Source organism: Misgurnus anguillicaudatus, chromosome 10, assembly GCF_027580225.2.
Source record: "Misgurnus anguillicaudatus chromosome 10, ASM2758022v2, whole genome shotgun sequence".
Taxonomy (NCBI): Eukaryota; Metazoa; Chordata; class Actinopteri; order Cypriniformes; family Cobitidae; genus Misgurnus; species Misgurnus anguillicaudatus.
Window position 1 is genome coordinate 26,123,752 of NC_073346.2, and position 15,309 is coordinate 26,139,060.

The 15,309-nt window shown below is 38.3% G+C and overlaps 1 protein-coding gene across 4 annotated transcripts in view; it reads right to left on the minus strand.

The window, feature by feature from the left end:
- Positions 1-14,503, minus strand: part of tg (thyroglobulin) — a 50,167-nt gene extending 35,664 nt beyond the window's left edge. For all 4 annotated transcript variants that reach the window (XM_055210372.2, XM_055210371.2, XM_073872245.1 and 1 more), the window contains exons 1-19: positions 14,368-14,503; positions 14,108-14,216; positions 13,205-13,302; positions 12,408-12,596; positions 12,081-12,240; positions 10,959-11,065; positions 9,768-9,911; positions 9,155-9,337; positions 7,670-8,704; positions 6,328-6,918; positions 5,977-6,210; positions 5,736-5,873; positions 4,451-4,528; positions 4,221-4,321; positions 4,006-4,126; positions 2,403-2,606; positions 1,718-1,918; positions 1,410-1,555; positions 1,000-1,156 (exon numbers count right to left, since the gene is read on the minus strand). In XM_055210372.2, coding sequence (XP_055066347.2) covers positions 1,000-1,156; positions 1,410-1,555; positions 1,718-1,918; positions 2,403-2,606; positions 4,006-4,126; positions 4,221-4,321; positions 4,451-4,528; positions 5,736-5,873; positions 5,977-6,210; positions 6,328-6,918; positions 7,670-8,704; positions 9,155-9,337; positions 9,768-9,911; positions 10,959-11,065; positions 12,081-12,240; positions 12,408-12,596; positions 13,205-13,302; positions 14,108-14,216; positions 14,368-14,452 — 4,081 coding nt within the window. In that variant the 5' untranslated portion in view covers positions 14,453-14,503. The remainder of the gene's footprint in view (positions 1-999; positions 1,157-1,409; positions 1,556-1,717; positions 1,919-2,402; positions 2,607-4,005; positions 4,127-4,220; positions 4,322-4,450; positions 4,529-5,735; positions 5,874-5,976; positions 6,211-6,327; positions 6,919-7,669; positions 8,705-9,154; positions 9,338-9,767; positions 9,912-10,958; positions 11,066-12,080; positions 12,241-12,407; positions 12,597-13,204; positions 13,303-14,107; positions 14,217-14,367) is intronic.
- Between the last annotated feature and the right edge of the window lie 806 nt (positions 14,504-15,309).

Consider the following 15,309-nt stretch of genomic DNA (forward strand, 5'->3'; position numbering starts at 1 on the left):
GATATGAGACCACATTAAAAATTTGTGGTGGGAAACAATTAATCGCGATTAATCGCATACAAATAAAAGTAAATTTTTGCATTATATAAAAGTGTGTGTGTGCAATTATTATATTATTATATATATATACATACACACACACACACCATACTTTCCGGACTATAAGCCGCACCGGAGTATAAGCCGCATTATTCAAAAACGCGTCATTAAGACTAAATAACATAACATAACAATAAGTCACAGTGGACTATGCGTCACGTTTATTTAGCAAATTATTTCACAAAATCCAAGCCGAAGAACAGACATTTAATCTGGAAAGGAAAGTTAATCAACTAAACAATAGCAGACAGAACAGTAGGCTGAATAGATGTCTGTACGTTAAAGTAATATTATCAGTTTTTTAAACGATAAACCATAGCATACAGAACTTACCTGGAAGGTTGAATAGGCTAAATTAACCGAACAAGCCAACTAGCGTAAGAATCGCAAACTCGTCATTCCACATTACTGAATCCATTGAATTATATAAATACAGGGGCAGCATATAGTGGACTCTCGCGACTGTAGACGGTAATGTTGTCTCTTGCCTCATAAATGTCAAAATTAATTCATAATGACTTACAAGGTGCACCTGACTGTAAGACGAAGCACCAGCCAAGTTATGAAAAAAAAACTTTGCTTATAGACCGAAAAATACGGTAAATACACAAACATTTACATCTGTATATATATTTATTTATATTTTTATATATTCTATATATATCTATATTCTATATAAATAACATTTCTGAAATGTATTGTGTTTAAATAAACATAAAAATTACACACAAAACACAAATATTATGCAAAAAGTCACACTTTCTATACAATTAATCGCAATTAATCGTTGCCCACCACTAATGGATTTATTTAATATAATTTAATTTATTTAATTAAAAAAATACACAACATATTTCACGTGCAAAACGTCTCTAATAACTTCCTAAATGCTGCTCTCACCAATGTCATGTAGATCAGGCAGGGATTGCATTGGCAGGTCAGAGAGGCGGGTCCTAAAGGTGATGCGTACAGTGACCTGCTTGTCATTCATACACTCAAGAGACACAGATGACTCATCACACACTGCAACAGATCTGATCTGATCAGAGGAGGTCACCTAACACATATTCAGACACATAAATTAATATACAAATAAAACAAACATACACAAACTGAACGAATAAGACATTTAGACAATTAAAGCTAGCAAAAGTTTATATTTGTGTCTCATTCCACCTTTTAGTTAGTAACACCTGTACTGTACAATGCTGTGTACATTAATCTGTAGTATATTTTTGCATTATGTTTTTGTGAGTCTCTTGGCTAGCTGCCTCTGTGCTGTAGTGTACTTTATAAGATGTGTATTGTACCTGCAGGCTGCAGAGACCTGCAGCTCTCATATCACGAAGTAAAGCAGTCTGTAACTCAGTGTTTTGCATGTTGCAGCTCCTCTGACCCTCAGCCAAGTTCGCTTGCAGCTGTATATTCACTTGCACTGTCTGTAATGGCTGAGGTCCTAATAAACAACAAACACATACACACACAATCACTCAGTGATTTAACATTTTACAAAGTTAAAAAAGAAAAAAAACGAATGTAAATCTGTATTAACATTACACTGTATTGCTTGCTTTTTACAGCTGAAGGGGATAAAAGGCTTGCGACTATGTGTATTTACTTTGGCAGGCAGACAGCGGTGCGTCATCCATCCAGATCTTTGTTTGAGGATCACATAGGAAGTTGGTGTCTGGAAGGGCAGTGACGTAACCTTGGTCACAGAAGAGTTCACAGCGCTGTCTCTGCTGTCCTGCGACGCCTTCAGTGCCGCACAGAACGGCACCATGGGAAATGTCTCCGAATGGTAGGGGGCACACGGGGACTATACACAAATAAGGGAGTATAATTTGTTGTGCCACATCTGTTAGTACAAGATGTAACTACAGAAGAGTCAAGTTTTAAAAAGGAAAAATATCGAGACTCTTTGGTTATTTTTAAGCGCGATGCTAATGGTCTAATCAGATTCAATGGATTGTGCTAAGCTATGCTAAAAGTGGTGGCGCCAGACCCAGAGATCAGCTGAATGGATTCCAAACCGGTAAGAATCAAATGTTTAACTCTAGGGGAGCTGGAAATGAGCATATTTTCAAAAAAAGTGGAGTGTCCATTTAAAGCACATTGGATAGTTTTTGATAGTTGTTTTTCCAAACCTGTATGACTTTCATTCTCCTATGGATGGCAGCATGGCAGTATGTGCTTTATTATACAGTAGACAGGTGGAAATAAACTACATACAGTTCTGTAGGATCAGGTTTGTACAGGAATTATACAGAAATGACTGTTTGAGCTTGGGTTGATTCGCTTACCGTCACAGGCTGGTGTTCGGCCTGTGCTCCTGGGGGTGCGTGTGGCTGGAAGCTCCTTTCCACTTTCCGATACACACCTACAGTCGGACAGGTCACACTGCAGGGGAGAGAAGTGCTGTCCGTCCTGCTCACATTGAGGCTCATAACCCAATCCAGCATCTCTTTGCAATGCTAGCGTCTTTTGAAGAGAGCACCAACCTGGACCTATAACAAAAAGTATTCAAACACTTGCACAGAAACTTGAAAGATGTGGCCAAGCAGCATGAGCTCCAATAGGTAGAAAAGTACTTTTCTAAATCCATATTGGAATAAATGTGACCCTGAACCATAAAACATGTCTTAAAGGTGCAGTGTGTACATTTTAGCGGCATCTAGTGGTGAGGTTGCAAATTGCAACCAATGGCTCTTCGCTCACTTTAGAGAAGCTACGGTAGCCACCACCAAAAAATGTCATCGACGAAGACAACTCAGTAAAAAAAGTTTGTCCATTAAGGGCTTCTGTAGAAACATAAAACGGCAACTTCCACGTAAGGGGACCCTCTGTGTATTTAGATAAAAACGTCTCATTCTAAAATAATAAAAACATAACGGTTCATTATAAAAAGGTCTTTATACACCCCTGATAATATAGTTTTGTATATTATTTTGCATTTCTATCAAGAGATCCTTTTAAAAATGACACACTGCACCTTTAAGTAGCATGGGTATGTTTGCAGCAATAGCCAAAAATACATTGTATGGGTAAAAATTATTGATTTTTCTTTATTGCAAAAAATATAAATATATTAAATATCAAATATATTAAAATTTCATTTTTTGTGAGCGGATGCAGTGCTAAGGACTTCAACTTTAAAGGCAAATTTTTCAAGATAGTTGTCTCAAATAGTTTTTCAAATAGTTGTATCTCTGCCAAATATGTCCTATACTAACAAACCATACATCAATGTAAAACTTATTTATTTATTCAGATGATGTATAAATCTCAATTTAACAAAATTGACCCTTATGACTGATTTTGTGGTCCAGGGTCACAAATCAGATAAATCTTTAACAGCTTAATGGAATGTAAAGGGTAAGTTGACTTAAAAATAAAACTTCCTCTTGATTTTTTGATCTTTAGGACATCCAAGGTGACATTCCTTCAGTAAAACAGTAAAGAAGATATTTCATCCAGTGCCAGTAATTCCAACAAGCATATACAGGCGACACACAATTAATCCTTGTGGCTCTTGGGAATATACTGAGATCTCATGAAGCGAAAAATATTGAGGTCTTGTACTTTTATCACCAGTAATCCATAGCATCATGCAATCTGTGCATAATAAGGCACTTCATAAGGCGCCAATATATCATCAAGAGCCACAAAAATTACTTTTGTCACCTGTATGTGACTTTCGCAGACATAGAAAGTCTGAATTTTCTTTGTATTAATCGCAAAAATCTTTACCCTCCTACTATAGAAAAACATTGTCACCTATACATCTCGGATGACCCGAGGTTGAGTAAATTACCAGCAAGTTTTCATTTTTGGTTGAACTAACACTCTAACCATGTGCAGCCTATAGATAATCGCAATGTATGGAAAGATGAATGCAGACATTACATTGCAGGCCTCCAGATGGACTTGAAGTGGCAGGTTGGATTATTTGTCCAGTTGTGGGGTTCACACACAACCCCAGTGAACAGCCTGCACTGGACTTCTGGAGTACTGAAAACTCACCGTCCTACAGATGCACACATAGAATTTGTTTATATAATGACACATGTTTGAATCATCTCCAATGGTTAAAACCAAACAAACCCAAAGCAAAGGCTCACCTCATCACATGATGGACTGTATGTGTACGTGTTATTAGAGCCGGTCTGTGTCCAATCAGAGAGCAGGAAGTGACTCTGGAGCCTCTGGCATGTCGTTTGGCCTGGAGGATATAAATCAATACAAAACAACCAAAATCATTGCCAAAATCCAGCCTGTAACAGCTGCAATGTAATTACATAACATTATATATTTAGCTAGTGTAGTTCAACAAAAGATCAGACTTTCTTACACTGCTGAGGAGATGTAGAACGATAAGTCAGTGAGTCTGTGATGTATCTACCCTCCTCATCAACACACCAACAGTGACCTATGATCAGAGAGGTCACATTTAGACCTCTAACACAAACTCAAAGTTGCGCAAGTCATTATTTCAGCCATGCAAGGAATAGTCAATTTTCTTAAAAAAAATCCAGATAATTTACTCACCATATGTCATCCAAAATGTCTGTCTTTCTTTGTTCAGTCGAGAAGAAATTATGTTTTTTGAGGAAAACATTACAGGATTTTTCTCATTTTATGGACTTTCATGGACCCCAATACTAAAAAGTTTTAATGTAGTTTAAAATTGCAGTTTCAAAGGACTCTAAATGATCCCAAACGGGGCATAAGGGTCTTATCTAGCGAAACGATTGCCTTTTTTGGCAGGAAAAACAAATGCACTTTTAAACCAAAACAACTCATCTTCCTCCGGTTCTGTGACGCCCAGCGCGACCTCACGTGATACGTCATCACGTTAAGTGGACTCACGGATGACGTATCGAAACTACGCCCCAGTTCTTACAAGTGTGGAGAAAGAGGACCATTCCAACGTTGTTGTATTTCAAATGATACTAATTAATGTCTTTGTGTCAGTTTATTGTTTAAAATGGTCCGCAATTGTGCGTTTCATATATGTAACACGTGACCTTTCGATGTCATTGCGCAATTGCGTGAGGTCGCGCTGGCGCGTCCCAGGACCGGAAGACGACGAGAAGTTGTGGTTTAAAAGTGCATATTATATATATATTTTTTATTTTTCTTGCCAAAAATGACAATCGTTTCACTAGATAAGACCCTTACGCCTCGTTTGAGATTGTTTAGAGTCCTTTGAAACGGCAATTTTAAACTACATTTAAACTGTTAAGTGTTGGGGTCCATTAAAGTCCATTAAAATGTAAAAAATCCTGTAATGTTTTCCTCAAAAAACATAATTTCTTCTCGACTACACAAAGAAAGACATCAACATTTTGGATGACATGGTGGTGAGTAAATTATCTGGATTTTTTTTAAGAAAATGGATGAATCCTTTATAACAAATAAACCAAATAAACATCAACTGCAGCATAACTTTTGTTCCTCAACCTCAAATTGCACTAAAAACGCCTTTATCATGGTTGCTTTAGCTAGTGTGCATGCGCAAAAGTTGGCAATTGCCTTACATGGCCCATTTAGTGGCCAATTTTTTTTTTACAAGACTTATGCAAGACAAACATAAATTCTTTCATATAAAGCATGCTTGGTAAAGTATGTGTGACCTGTGCTGGGGTAGCACTGGCTGGGCAGCCATTGGCCGTAAGCATCACACTGTGGGATGTAGGGTTGGTAGCCCAGCGCTAAACTCTGTCTGTCTATCTCACTGCTCATCAGTTTGCTCTGCCAGTAGAAATGTAGGGCTGTCGAAACATTAAAGCATATTCAATTCTTACATTATTGAACTAATACAAGTGTATAGATATACATCTTTAAACCTTAAGTATATAACAACATTTTATTTACTGGAGTAAGCAGCAAGTCTCAGCGCTGAGTCTGTGTTGCTCAGCAGAGACTGACTGATGGAGAACTTTGAGGAACGCATCTGCTCCAGCTCCTCAGGGCTCAAATAAACACTCTCAGCCAGGAGAAACCCGTAACCCACGGGCACATGTGAGCTGTTGGAAAGCGAGATGAGCTCCTCGGCCTGTTTCAGGAATTCAGAGACCTCGCTGTGAACCACAGAACATTTGCCTGGACCTGAAAAGCCACAGGAAAGAAATCAGAACACTTAAGAGGATTCATATAAATTATAAGGAAATAACTAAAAATGTGTGGCAGATATGATGGAACATAAGTTATTATAGCGTAACTCACATTTGGGAATTTGCCCAAGAGGAGCTTTGCTGCCTGCTACCATGTTCCCTTGTTGGTTAACGCACCAACACTGACGCAGATGGAAGCTTCCAAGAGGAACACTAAAGTCTGATATTGGTCCTGGATAACCAGAATCACCTCTGATTATCCTCCATAGAGATAATGGGTTCAGGAAAACTGATGGTCCAGATATAACCTCAACGTTTCCATCTAACACTTCAGATGGAATATCAGAGATCTTTTCAAACCTCACCAGGGCTGGGAATACTTTGTGGTGCCCAGCTTTGAATAATTCAGATAGGAAACCTCGGAATGTCGCCATTGCTTCTGAATTTCTTGCATATGATCGTATAATTCCAAGAACTTCTGAAACAGGGAGGTCTTTTCCGCCATTGATCTGGATCCACTCGCGGTAGAACTCAAACGCTTGTTCTGGGGGTCCGTCACATTGAATTTGGTGCCAGCTGCCATCATATCCACAACGAGGTATGTAAACTTCAGAGAGCTGGGATACAGAAGATGGATCAGACAGAACGGAGCGAACTATGGTCAGGAACTGCTGGGTTGCTGTGGCCTGACAGCTTGTGGGACCTTCAGAAGAAAAATATTATAGGATATTATTATTAAAATAGAGCAAACATTCAAATTTAATAGTTTAACTTTTGATTCCAAGCCAACTGGTACAGTCACTGCATAATTGTGACATTAGAAGAGCTTGGAATGCTTGGCTGGAGTGGGACTACAGAATGTGATTTATGTCAGCTATACTAAGGAAGCGAAGGAAATTGTAAACCTACAGTTTTATGTGTAAAATAAATCTAAAGCAAGTAACAAGTCGTCGAAATAGGAAGCACTTTAAGGTGAAGTGTGTAATATTTCTATTTGTATCATAAACATTATTATTTACCGCCTCGGTTTAAAGGAACAGTATGTAAGAATTTAATATCAATTACTCTTAAAATGGCCCTGATATGTCACTAGACATTAAAAAATAATTTTCATTTCAAATACTTATATCAGTGACAACAGTGGTCTGGTCAGGATATTGTCATTTAAAAAGTGGAGTTGTAGCCCTCAACTAATGTTTATGTTGTCATTTTGTGTATTGGCCACCAGTTGTGTAATTGCAGTACCAGTTTTAGCCACAAGTTTTGTGATTGCAATACCAGTTTTGGCCACAATCCTACATACTGTTCCTTTAATATGTACAGTCATTCATTGCCAGGTTGATGATTCGAAAGTGTACATGCTTTTGTCTTACAGTGCAAATGAGGTATACATTTCATCTGTATGCGTGTTTTGGGTCTGTAATTAAAACATCTGGGTTTAATGTCTGACTCACATTGAAGGGAAGTTCCTGGACTTCCTGAAATATTGAGTTTTGCGCCAGATTGGTCCACACAGAAGCAGCTCTTCCCAACGCACTGCTGTGCTACGTAAGCACCACCGCTCTCACATTTAGGTATGAAAACCTCAGAGCCTGCAGAACTGCTGGCTTTGACTGCAATTGCCATTTGACGTTCCTTCTCACATTGGGACGGGCATCTCCGTCTGTGCCCGGTGGAGCGAGAACCCATTATCTCCATGCCACGAGAATCCACACACCAACACTCTGAGCCCTGACACTGAACTTCCTGGTATCGGCCTTCCTTGGTGCACTGGGGCACATATGGAGTCAAGGTGGATGAGACAGATTTACAAAGATCTGATTGGGATTTTTTGAAGATGGCACGAAATAGTTGACCTAACTGAGTGTTTTCTTCTGCCTTGAGTTGTTTGATGGCGTCTCGAAGGGTTGTTAGAAAATGCTGATTCTCAAGAGTGAGTGAAACAAGTTTGATCACTTCTTGGTTGTTTTTCAGGTTCACAGAACGACCGAAGGCATCAGAGATCTCTCGGTCTAGATTTAGGCTAGCGGAGTTGTCCGAGAAGGTCTTCGCCAACAGCGCAAAGTCTTTTGCAACTTGCGTCAGACCTATTTGACTGAAAACTTGAGTGAAACTCAATGTACCTCTGGTGCCAAGAGTGCCAGTGAAGTTGAAATTGCCAGCGTTCTTTAGGAATTTTCCTCCAAAAAGATTCTCCTGGAGTCTCTTGGGATTGGGGGCAAGAGCAAGTGCTTTTAGGGCAAGAGCTCCAGAGGGAAACATTCCTTGGAGGACCTCCGCCAGGATGTCTCCAACATTTGGACTCGCTAACTCTGGCAAGGATTGCAAAAGACCAGAGTTGGCTAAAAGCTCCTGGAATTCTGGGCTACATGAACCGAGAAGTGAACGGTTTTCTTTGGAAAATGAGAACACGTTGTCTCCAGCGGGGCCATTAAAGAGCCTGGAAAGGGCTTGTCTTCTCTCAGATGGGCAGTTTTTTACTCCACTGCCTAAACAAACAGGAATCACAACATTAATCATTGCTGACATACATAACTCTTCTACTCAAGAGAGTATCTATTTTCAATGCTTTTGGTTTATCAGTATCTTGCTCAGTAATATCACTCATATAAACTTCGATAAAATAAAGATCACAATGATTGTAAAATTACCCAATGGCTTTAGCATGCAAGGAAAAACATGAATAAGGAAATATCAGATATACTTACAGCTAGGTTGAATTAATTGGATTACTTTATACATTAACAGACTTATAGTATTAGACAACCTGTACATGACAAACTCACATCGATTGATGACATCAAAGTTTCATGGTTAACAAAAATATTAAAAAGGGGGCATCATTGCAAAATATAAGTCATGTTTATTCAATATTCAATAAGTACACACACACAATATGTCTAAATCTGATAAAAAAATGTAATAAAGACCACACTCACTACACTCTGGTACTCCATACTGGCGTGTACCAAAGATCTCTTTGCCCTCAGCGTCTACACACCAGCACTGACCACCGGCTTGGCACTGGGTCGGCACATAATCTCCAGTATCAGTACAGGAGGGTACGAAAAAATTCCCAGCCTGAGCAGAGGATGCACGTTCACTTTCACATGGGGTGGGACCTTCCAAAAACATAAGAAATAAACTCAGTATTATTACACAGAGGCGCTAGTTGATTTCAACTGATTGTGAATGTAGGTTCTAGTACTATATCCCAATTTTCTATCCTTATATGTGAATGGAACCATCTTTTACCAATACATCATTATAGCGGTGCCTATTTGTGGCCCTGTCTGTGAAAATCCAGGCTGAAGTCTCATAATCAAATTATGAGATGAGGAGCATCAGAGTTTGATTTCAATCATTGCTTTCACATTGACTTGAGACCTTACTCAGTTAATATTAAAGTACATTTTATGATTATACTAGAATGTTCTTTACATTATGTAGAATGATTTTATGTAGCAAACAGTAAATCACTAAAAATGACTTTAGTTGGGTTTTCAAAGTCTGGGTCACATTTATTAAGATAAATATATTATGTATACATACATCTAAATCTCCCGCTAACAGACAGCTGGACAGCAAGATAGCGACGCTGTAGGATTCGATACATGTTTGACTCTGAAAATGTGTTTTCTACATTCTGGCCTGAAAACGCTGTGTCATACACCTCATCCAACAGCAACTCCACACCTAAAAGACAGAAAATTATACCAGAAATGATTCTACAATACAGCATAGGAAATAGATCAGCGCAAGCCAACTAGCCAAACCATAGAGACTGTTACTGGTTTACTACAAACAAAGCCGTCTAACCACCATTAATGTAGATATTTTCGGTTCTTTATCAAGGTTTTTATACATTTAGTTTGATAATTTTTTGCCCAATTAACATCTTTTCGGTTTGACAGGACAGATCATTTAATGTTTACTCATTTATCCATTTAAGCATTAGGACATTGCAAACTGCAGTGACCTTAAAGGGACATTCCACTTTTTTTGAAAATAGGCCCATTCCCCAGCTCCCCTAGAGTTAAACATCTGATTCTTAGGGGTTGTGCACACCAAAACTTTTAAACACGGCTGAAAACGCCTGGACAACGCCCAATGCCAGCTGTTTTTCAGCTGAGTGCCAGCTTTCTTCAGCTAAACGCTTTGGTAGCTCTGATACGTCAGCTGTGAGACGGTTGGTTGCTGTGATTCTTGTCCCGCCCCACCTCCACTGTGATTGGACGGCCGTGTGAGAACTGACATTGACGAGCGGAGCTTTTCTTCCAAAGTTGAACATTTTTCAACTCTCGGTGCTCAGCGCCGAGCGTGGAAAAACGCCGAGCGCCGGTTTTCAGCACGAAAAAAAACGCTAGCTGTTGGCTTATTTGAAAAACGCAGAGTTTCCATTGAAATGAATTGAAAACATGCACCGTCCGCGGGCGTAAAAGCGTTTGTGTGCATGCCCCCTTACCATTTTGGAATTCATTCAGCTGATCTCCGGGTCTGGCGGTACCACTTTTAGCATAGCTTAGCACAATTCATAGAATCTGATTAATCTATTAGCATCGTGCCTGAGCATATTTTCAAAAAAAGTGGAGTGTCCCTTTAAGGACACTTATTGTAGACCAACCATAATCAGCGAAACCCCCACTTATATGATGTAAAGTACCCTGCAATGCAGTATGGTGACTGATAGTACCTTGATTCATATTGAACTAATTCATATTCATCATGAGATGTGTTTATTACCTGTGTTTGGCATCTCTCTTCCACGACTGTCTGCACAGAAACAATAACTAGAGACCTCTGGGAAAGCTTTTCTGAAACCACTGAATGTCTGGAACAAATCTGGCTTTCTGTTAAAAAAAGGAACTTTGGATTAAAGTTATGTTGAAATGTTCATCCACAGCTTGATTTCCCTGAAAAATAGGTCACTAGGCCTATATTATCACCCCAACCACCCTAACACAACAATATTAGTCCCATCCAGGATTTAAATGACAGCACATAAAAAAACTGTTAAAATGTCATTTGACCCATTTGAAGAAAATGGCATTTTAACATATTTAATTTGTATTTAAAAATAACGTAATATTGTGGTGATGTGCGTTTTTTCAATAGAGAAATAGACTTTTAGCATAAAATGAAAAACATAGTGGACGACAGTTACTGTACTCATACTGGAAATGTTTTTAAAGGATTTTAGAATAGTCAGATAGATTAGTAACAAAAATACCCTGATTAATATTTAGTACCTCAGTTAATACCTGGCTAAATTAAACTTTTAGTACCTCAATTTAACAGATATTTGACCTTGTCTGTGAAATCCATGCTAAAGTCTCAATCTAATTTTAAGAGTGGGAGCATCAAAGTTTGATATTACTCACTGATGTCAATCTTTGACATGTCCTTACTGAATCAATATTAAAGATTTTTTATCACAGAATGTTCTTTACATAATGTAGTATGATTTTATGTAAAAAACTGTAAATCACAAATCTTAGTTTAGCTGGGCTTTTACAGACAGGATCACACATTTATCAGAAGGAAAATGTTCATCAACACATGTCTTATAAATGATGCTGTACTTCTATCTAGTGGTAAAACATGAATTACACTGAATGATTCCTGCACTCTAAACATTTTTAATTGGGAATCGTAAAGGACTTATGTATATAAAAAATTATCTGGATAAACTGAAATCTTATTAGCCAGTTTGTTTTTAATTTCAGGAAAACTGAAGAAAGTTTGAAACAATATTAAAACTTATAAGACTTGGAAGCATTGCCAGTAATTTCAGATATAATCACATTGTCCTTTATTTAATTGCTAAGGCACACATTTATTCTGAACTATTTGTGGGTGTCTGACCTGTTAAAGGTGTGTAACAGATCAAAGACCATCCGGTCAGTGGTGTTGACAAACTTGCACTGCACAGGTAAGAAGCCTCCATCATTTGAGCACTGTGGTGGGGAGGGCTCTCCAACACCATGAAGGATCCGTCGCTGTCTCACCTCACAAGTACCGGGACCTGAGGTCATGGGTCATTTCTTTTTTACAATCCAGCAATTTCATATTCAGGATTTTTAAGGCAGTTGTTTCAGATACATTATAGTAAGTTGCCAAAACCTTTATTTAGGGGCTCTTTTAAACTCTTAGGTAACAAAACATTTCAGTAACAAAGTGCTGTTTACTCACACTTTGAGGGTTTTCCATTCTGCCTGGTTCCATAAATCTCCATGCCCTCTTGGTCCACACACCAGCACTGGGCACGTGATGTATCACACTGGATCTGCTCATATTCACCCGAGTCCAGGCACACAGGTACCAGAGACCCGTCTCCAGTCTGTGGAGCTTTCTGTCTCTGGAGCTGACATGAGGTTAAACCTCAAAACCAAGACGAAACAGGGTGTGGACATTTCAGTGATTTGGATAATTCAGGAAATGGCAATTGAATAAATATATACAATATATAAATATTATGTAAACATATTATTGCTTAATTGTGTGCACTGAATGTAACTGCATCTCTGGTGTATTTAACAGTATGGTGAAACACGTATTTCCCTCCTTTAAAGGTTAAACAGATCTTATAAACTATAAAAAAATAGCAATCCTTCATTTCAAAGCCTCGCTGGCTTATTGTGCCAGAAAATGAAGGTGCATAACTCTGTAACATGGTTGGTTTATGTGAAATTTATGTTAAATCTCTTTCTCTGTGGGACGGTTTTCCAGACAGGGCTTATCCTAGTCCTAGACTAAAATGCATGTTTGAGCTACTTTAATTTCAAAACACCTTACTAACATATTTTAATATATATCATATACCATTGTTTTGTCTTAAGATGCACACCAGTATAGTTTTTGTAAGGTTTGTTTGTAAAAACTGCTTAAATGTCCTAAAATAACTAAGGCCTAGTCCTGGATTAATCTAAACTCTGTCTGGGAAACCGCCCCTATGTGATTTATACCAAGGGAAATGTAGATGAGCTTACAATGAACTGTGGACCCATTTTGTCGACTACCAGGTATCTCCAGCCCTTCTGCGTTCACACACCAACATTCCCCACCTCCACGATTACACTGAACATGCCTACAAGGAATTTCACAAAGCCAAGATGCTCTAATTTGTGGAAATTAAAAGAGACATATCATGAAAATCTGACTTTTTTATGTTTAAGTGCTATAATTGGGTCCCCATTGCTTCTATCAACCTAGAAAATCTGAAAATGATCAACCCATTAAATTAGTTTAGGTAAAACATTTTCTGCAAGTATGTGAAAAAATAGGTCATTGAAATTTGGCACCCCCTGTGATGTCAGAAGGGGATAATAACACCCCTTAATCTGCACTATTCAACCACGCCACTGCCATTTAGTGCAGAGATCAGCTCATTTGCATTTTAAAGGACACACCCCAAAACGGCACATTTTTGCTCACTCCTACAACGTGTCAATTTTAACATGTTATAATAAATAATCTATATGGTATTTTGAACTAAAACTTCACATATGTACTCTGGGGACTCAAAAGATTTGACATCTTAAAAAAAGTCTTGTAAAATGTAACTTTTAAGGCAATACCAAAACACACACAAAAAAATCTATTGTTACCCAAATTATTACCATGGTACATGTCCAAGTATTACCACAGTATCTTAAAACATAAAAAAACTGCATAAAATTAATGATAAAAAATAAATTTGTGATGTGCCATCAGTTGTGGTCTTGAAATAAAATTCAGAGTCCTCTTTGTCTGAGACCGAGACGAGGCCGAGTAAAAATGCGGTCGATTCCAAGATGAGACCAAGACCTTTAAAAAAAAGTGGTCTTGAGACTGGTCTCGGACTACAACACTAATATACAGTATAAATACTACTTTTTGTGAAGTTACTGTACCTGAAGCGCCCATCCTCAGAACACTGAGGAACATGTTCATGCTTCTGTTCTGCACTAACAGCCCTTAACTGCTCACATTGACTCAAAATCTCCGTCTCCAGCTGGTACTCTGATGACAAGAAACAGGTAAAAGGGTTTCTAAACTTATGATCATGATTCTATAGTAAGTGCAGACCAGGCAAGTCTTGATCAAAATTCAGCAATAATCAATAGTGTTCTCCAAAAATCAACATTACGCTTACCAAGAAGTCTGACCTTACCTGAGATTTTGCCACATGTCAGACAGAGAATCCCAAGCAATGTTACCGCTAGAAAGAGAAGCTTCATCTGTTCCAGGTTGTGCATCTTCCTAAGGATGCGTGAGCTCTTCTAGCAAAAGCCACAAGACTGGAGCATCTTATATACCATGGATTGGAAGTGCACTGTCATACCTGTTCAGCACTCTCTGTTGTTTAATGTTTTTCACTATAAAAATCACAAACCTCTTCAACCTGGTTAGAGAACAAAGCAGTGAACAAGAACATCAGGAGGATTCTACAGTAAGCAGCCAAGCGTGAACTTTTGTGAGTGCTTCTGTGAAAAGTAGGGCCAGATCATCCAACCTGAATGCTTTTGGAAAAAGAAGCATTGTTTAGAGAAAGCAGCATTGTTTGGAGAAAGACACTTAAGAAAGCCAAATCTTCATTTTTGTAATGTGAAACACATTTGTATATTTAACGCGCTGTTACGGTTATGCACCTGGCCCAAAGGTAACTTTTGGTCTGGGTTTGTTTATTGGTCTGGTTAGTGGCTAGACTGACATCTGGAGCAAATATCTTGTTGAAACTAAAAATGGTTTAGTTTCCTAAAGACGATATGGGAGATGGCGAGCATGGATCATTGCTGTTTGAAGAGAGGTTTGACGGCAAAGCAAGAATTCAAGGATCTGTAGCTAACATTGTATAATTTTACAAAGTAGTGTTAGCTCATAGTAGTTAATACGCTTTAGCTATGATTTAAAGGTAATTTAATTGTTATTTATTTTGCTTATTAGAATGAATCTATTCTAGAGCGACTCTGTTGTTATTGATTCCATGCGGAAGTCTACCCAAAGTTACGTTTGGGCCACAAAAGCCGTTTGCCGCTGAAACCATCTTTAAAGGGGAAGGTTCAATGGTATTTTGAAGCATTCTGACTTATTAACACAGTTATAGAGTTGTTTC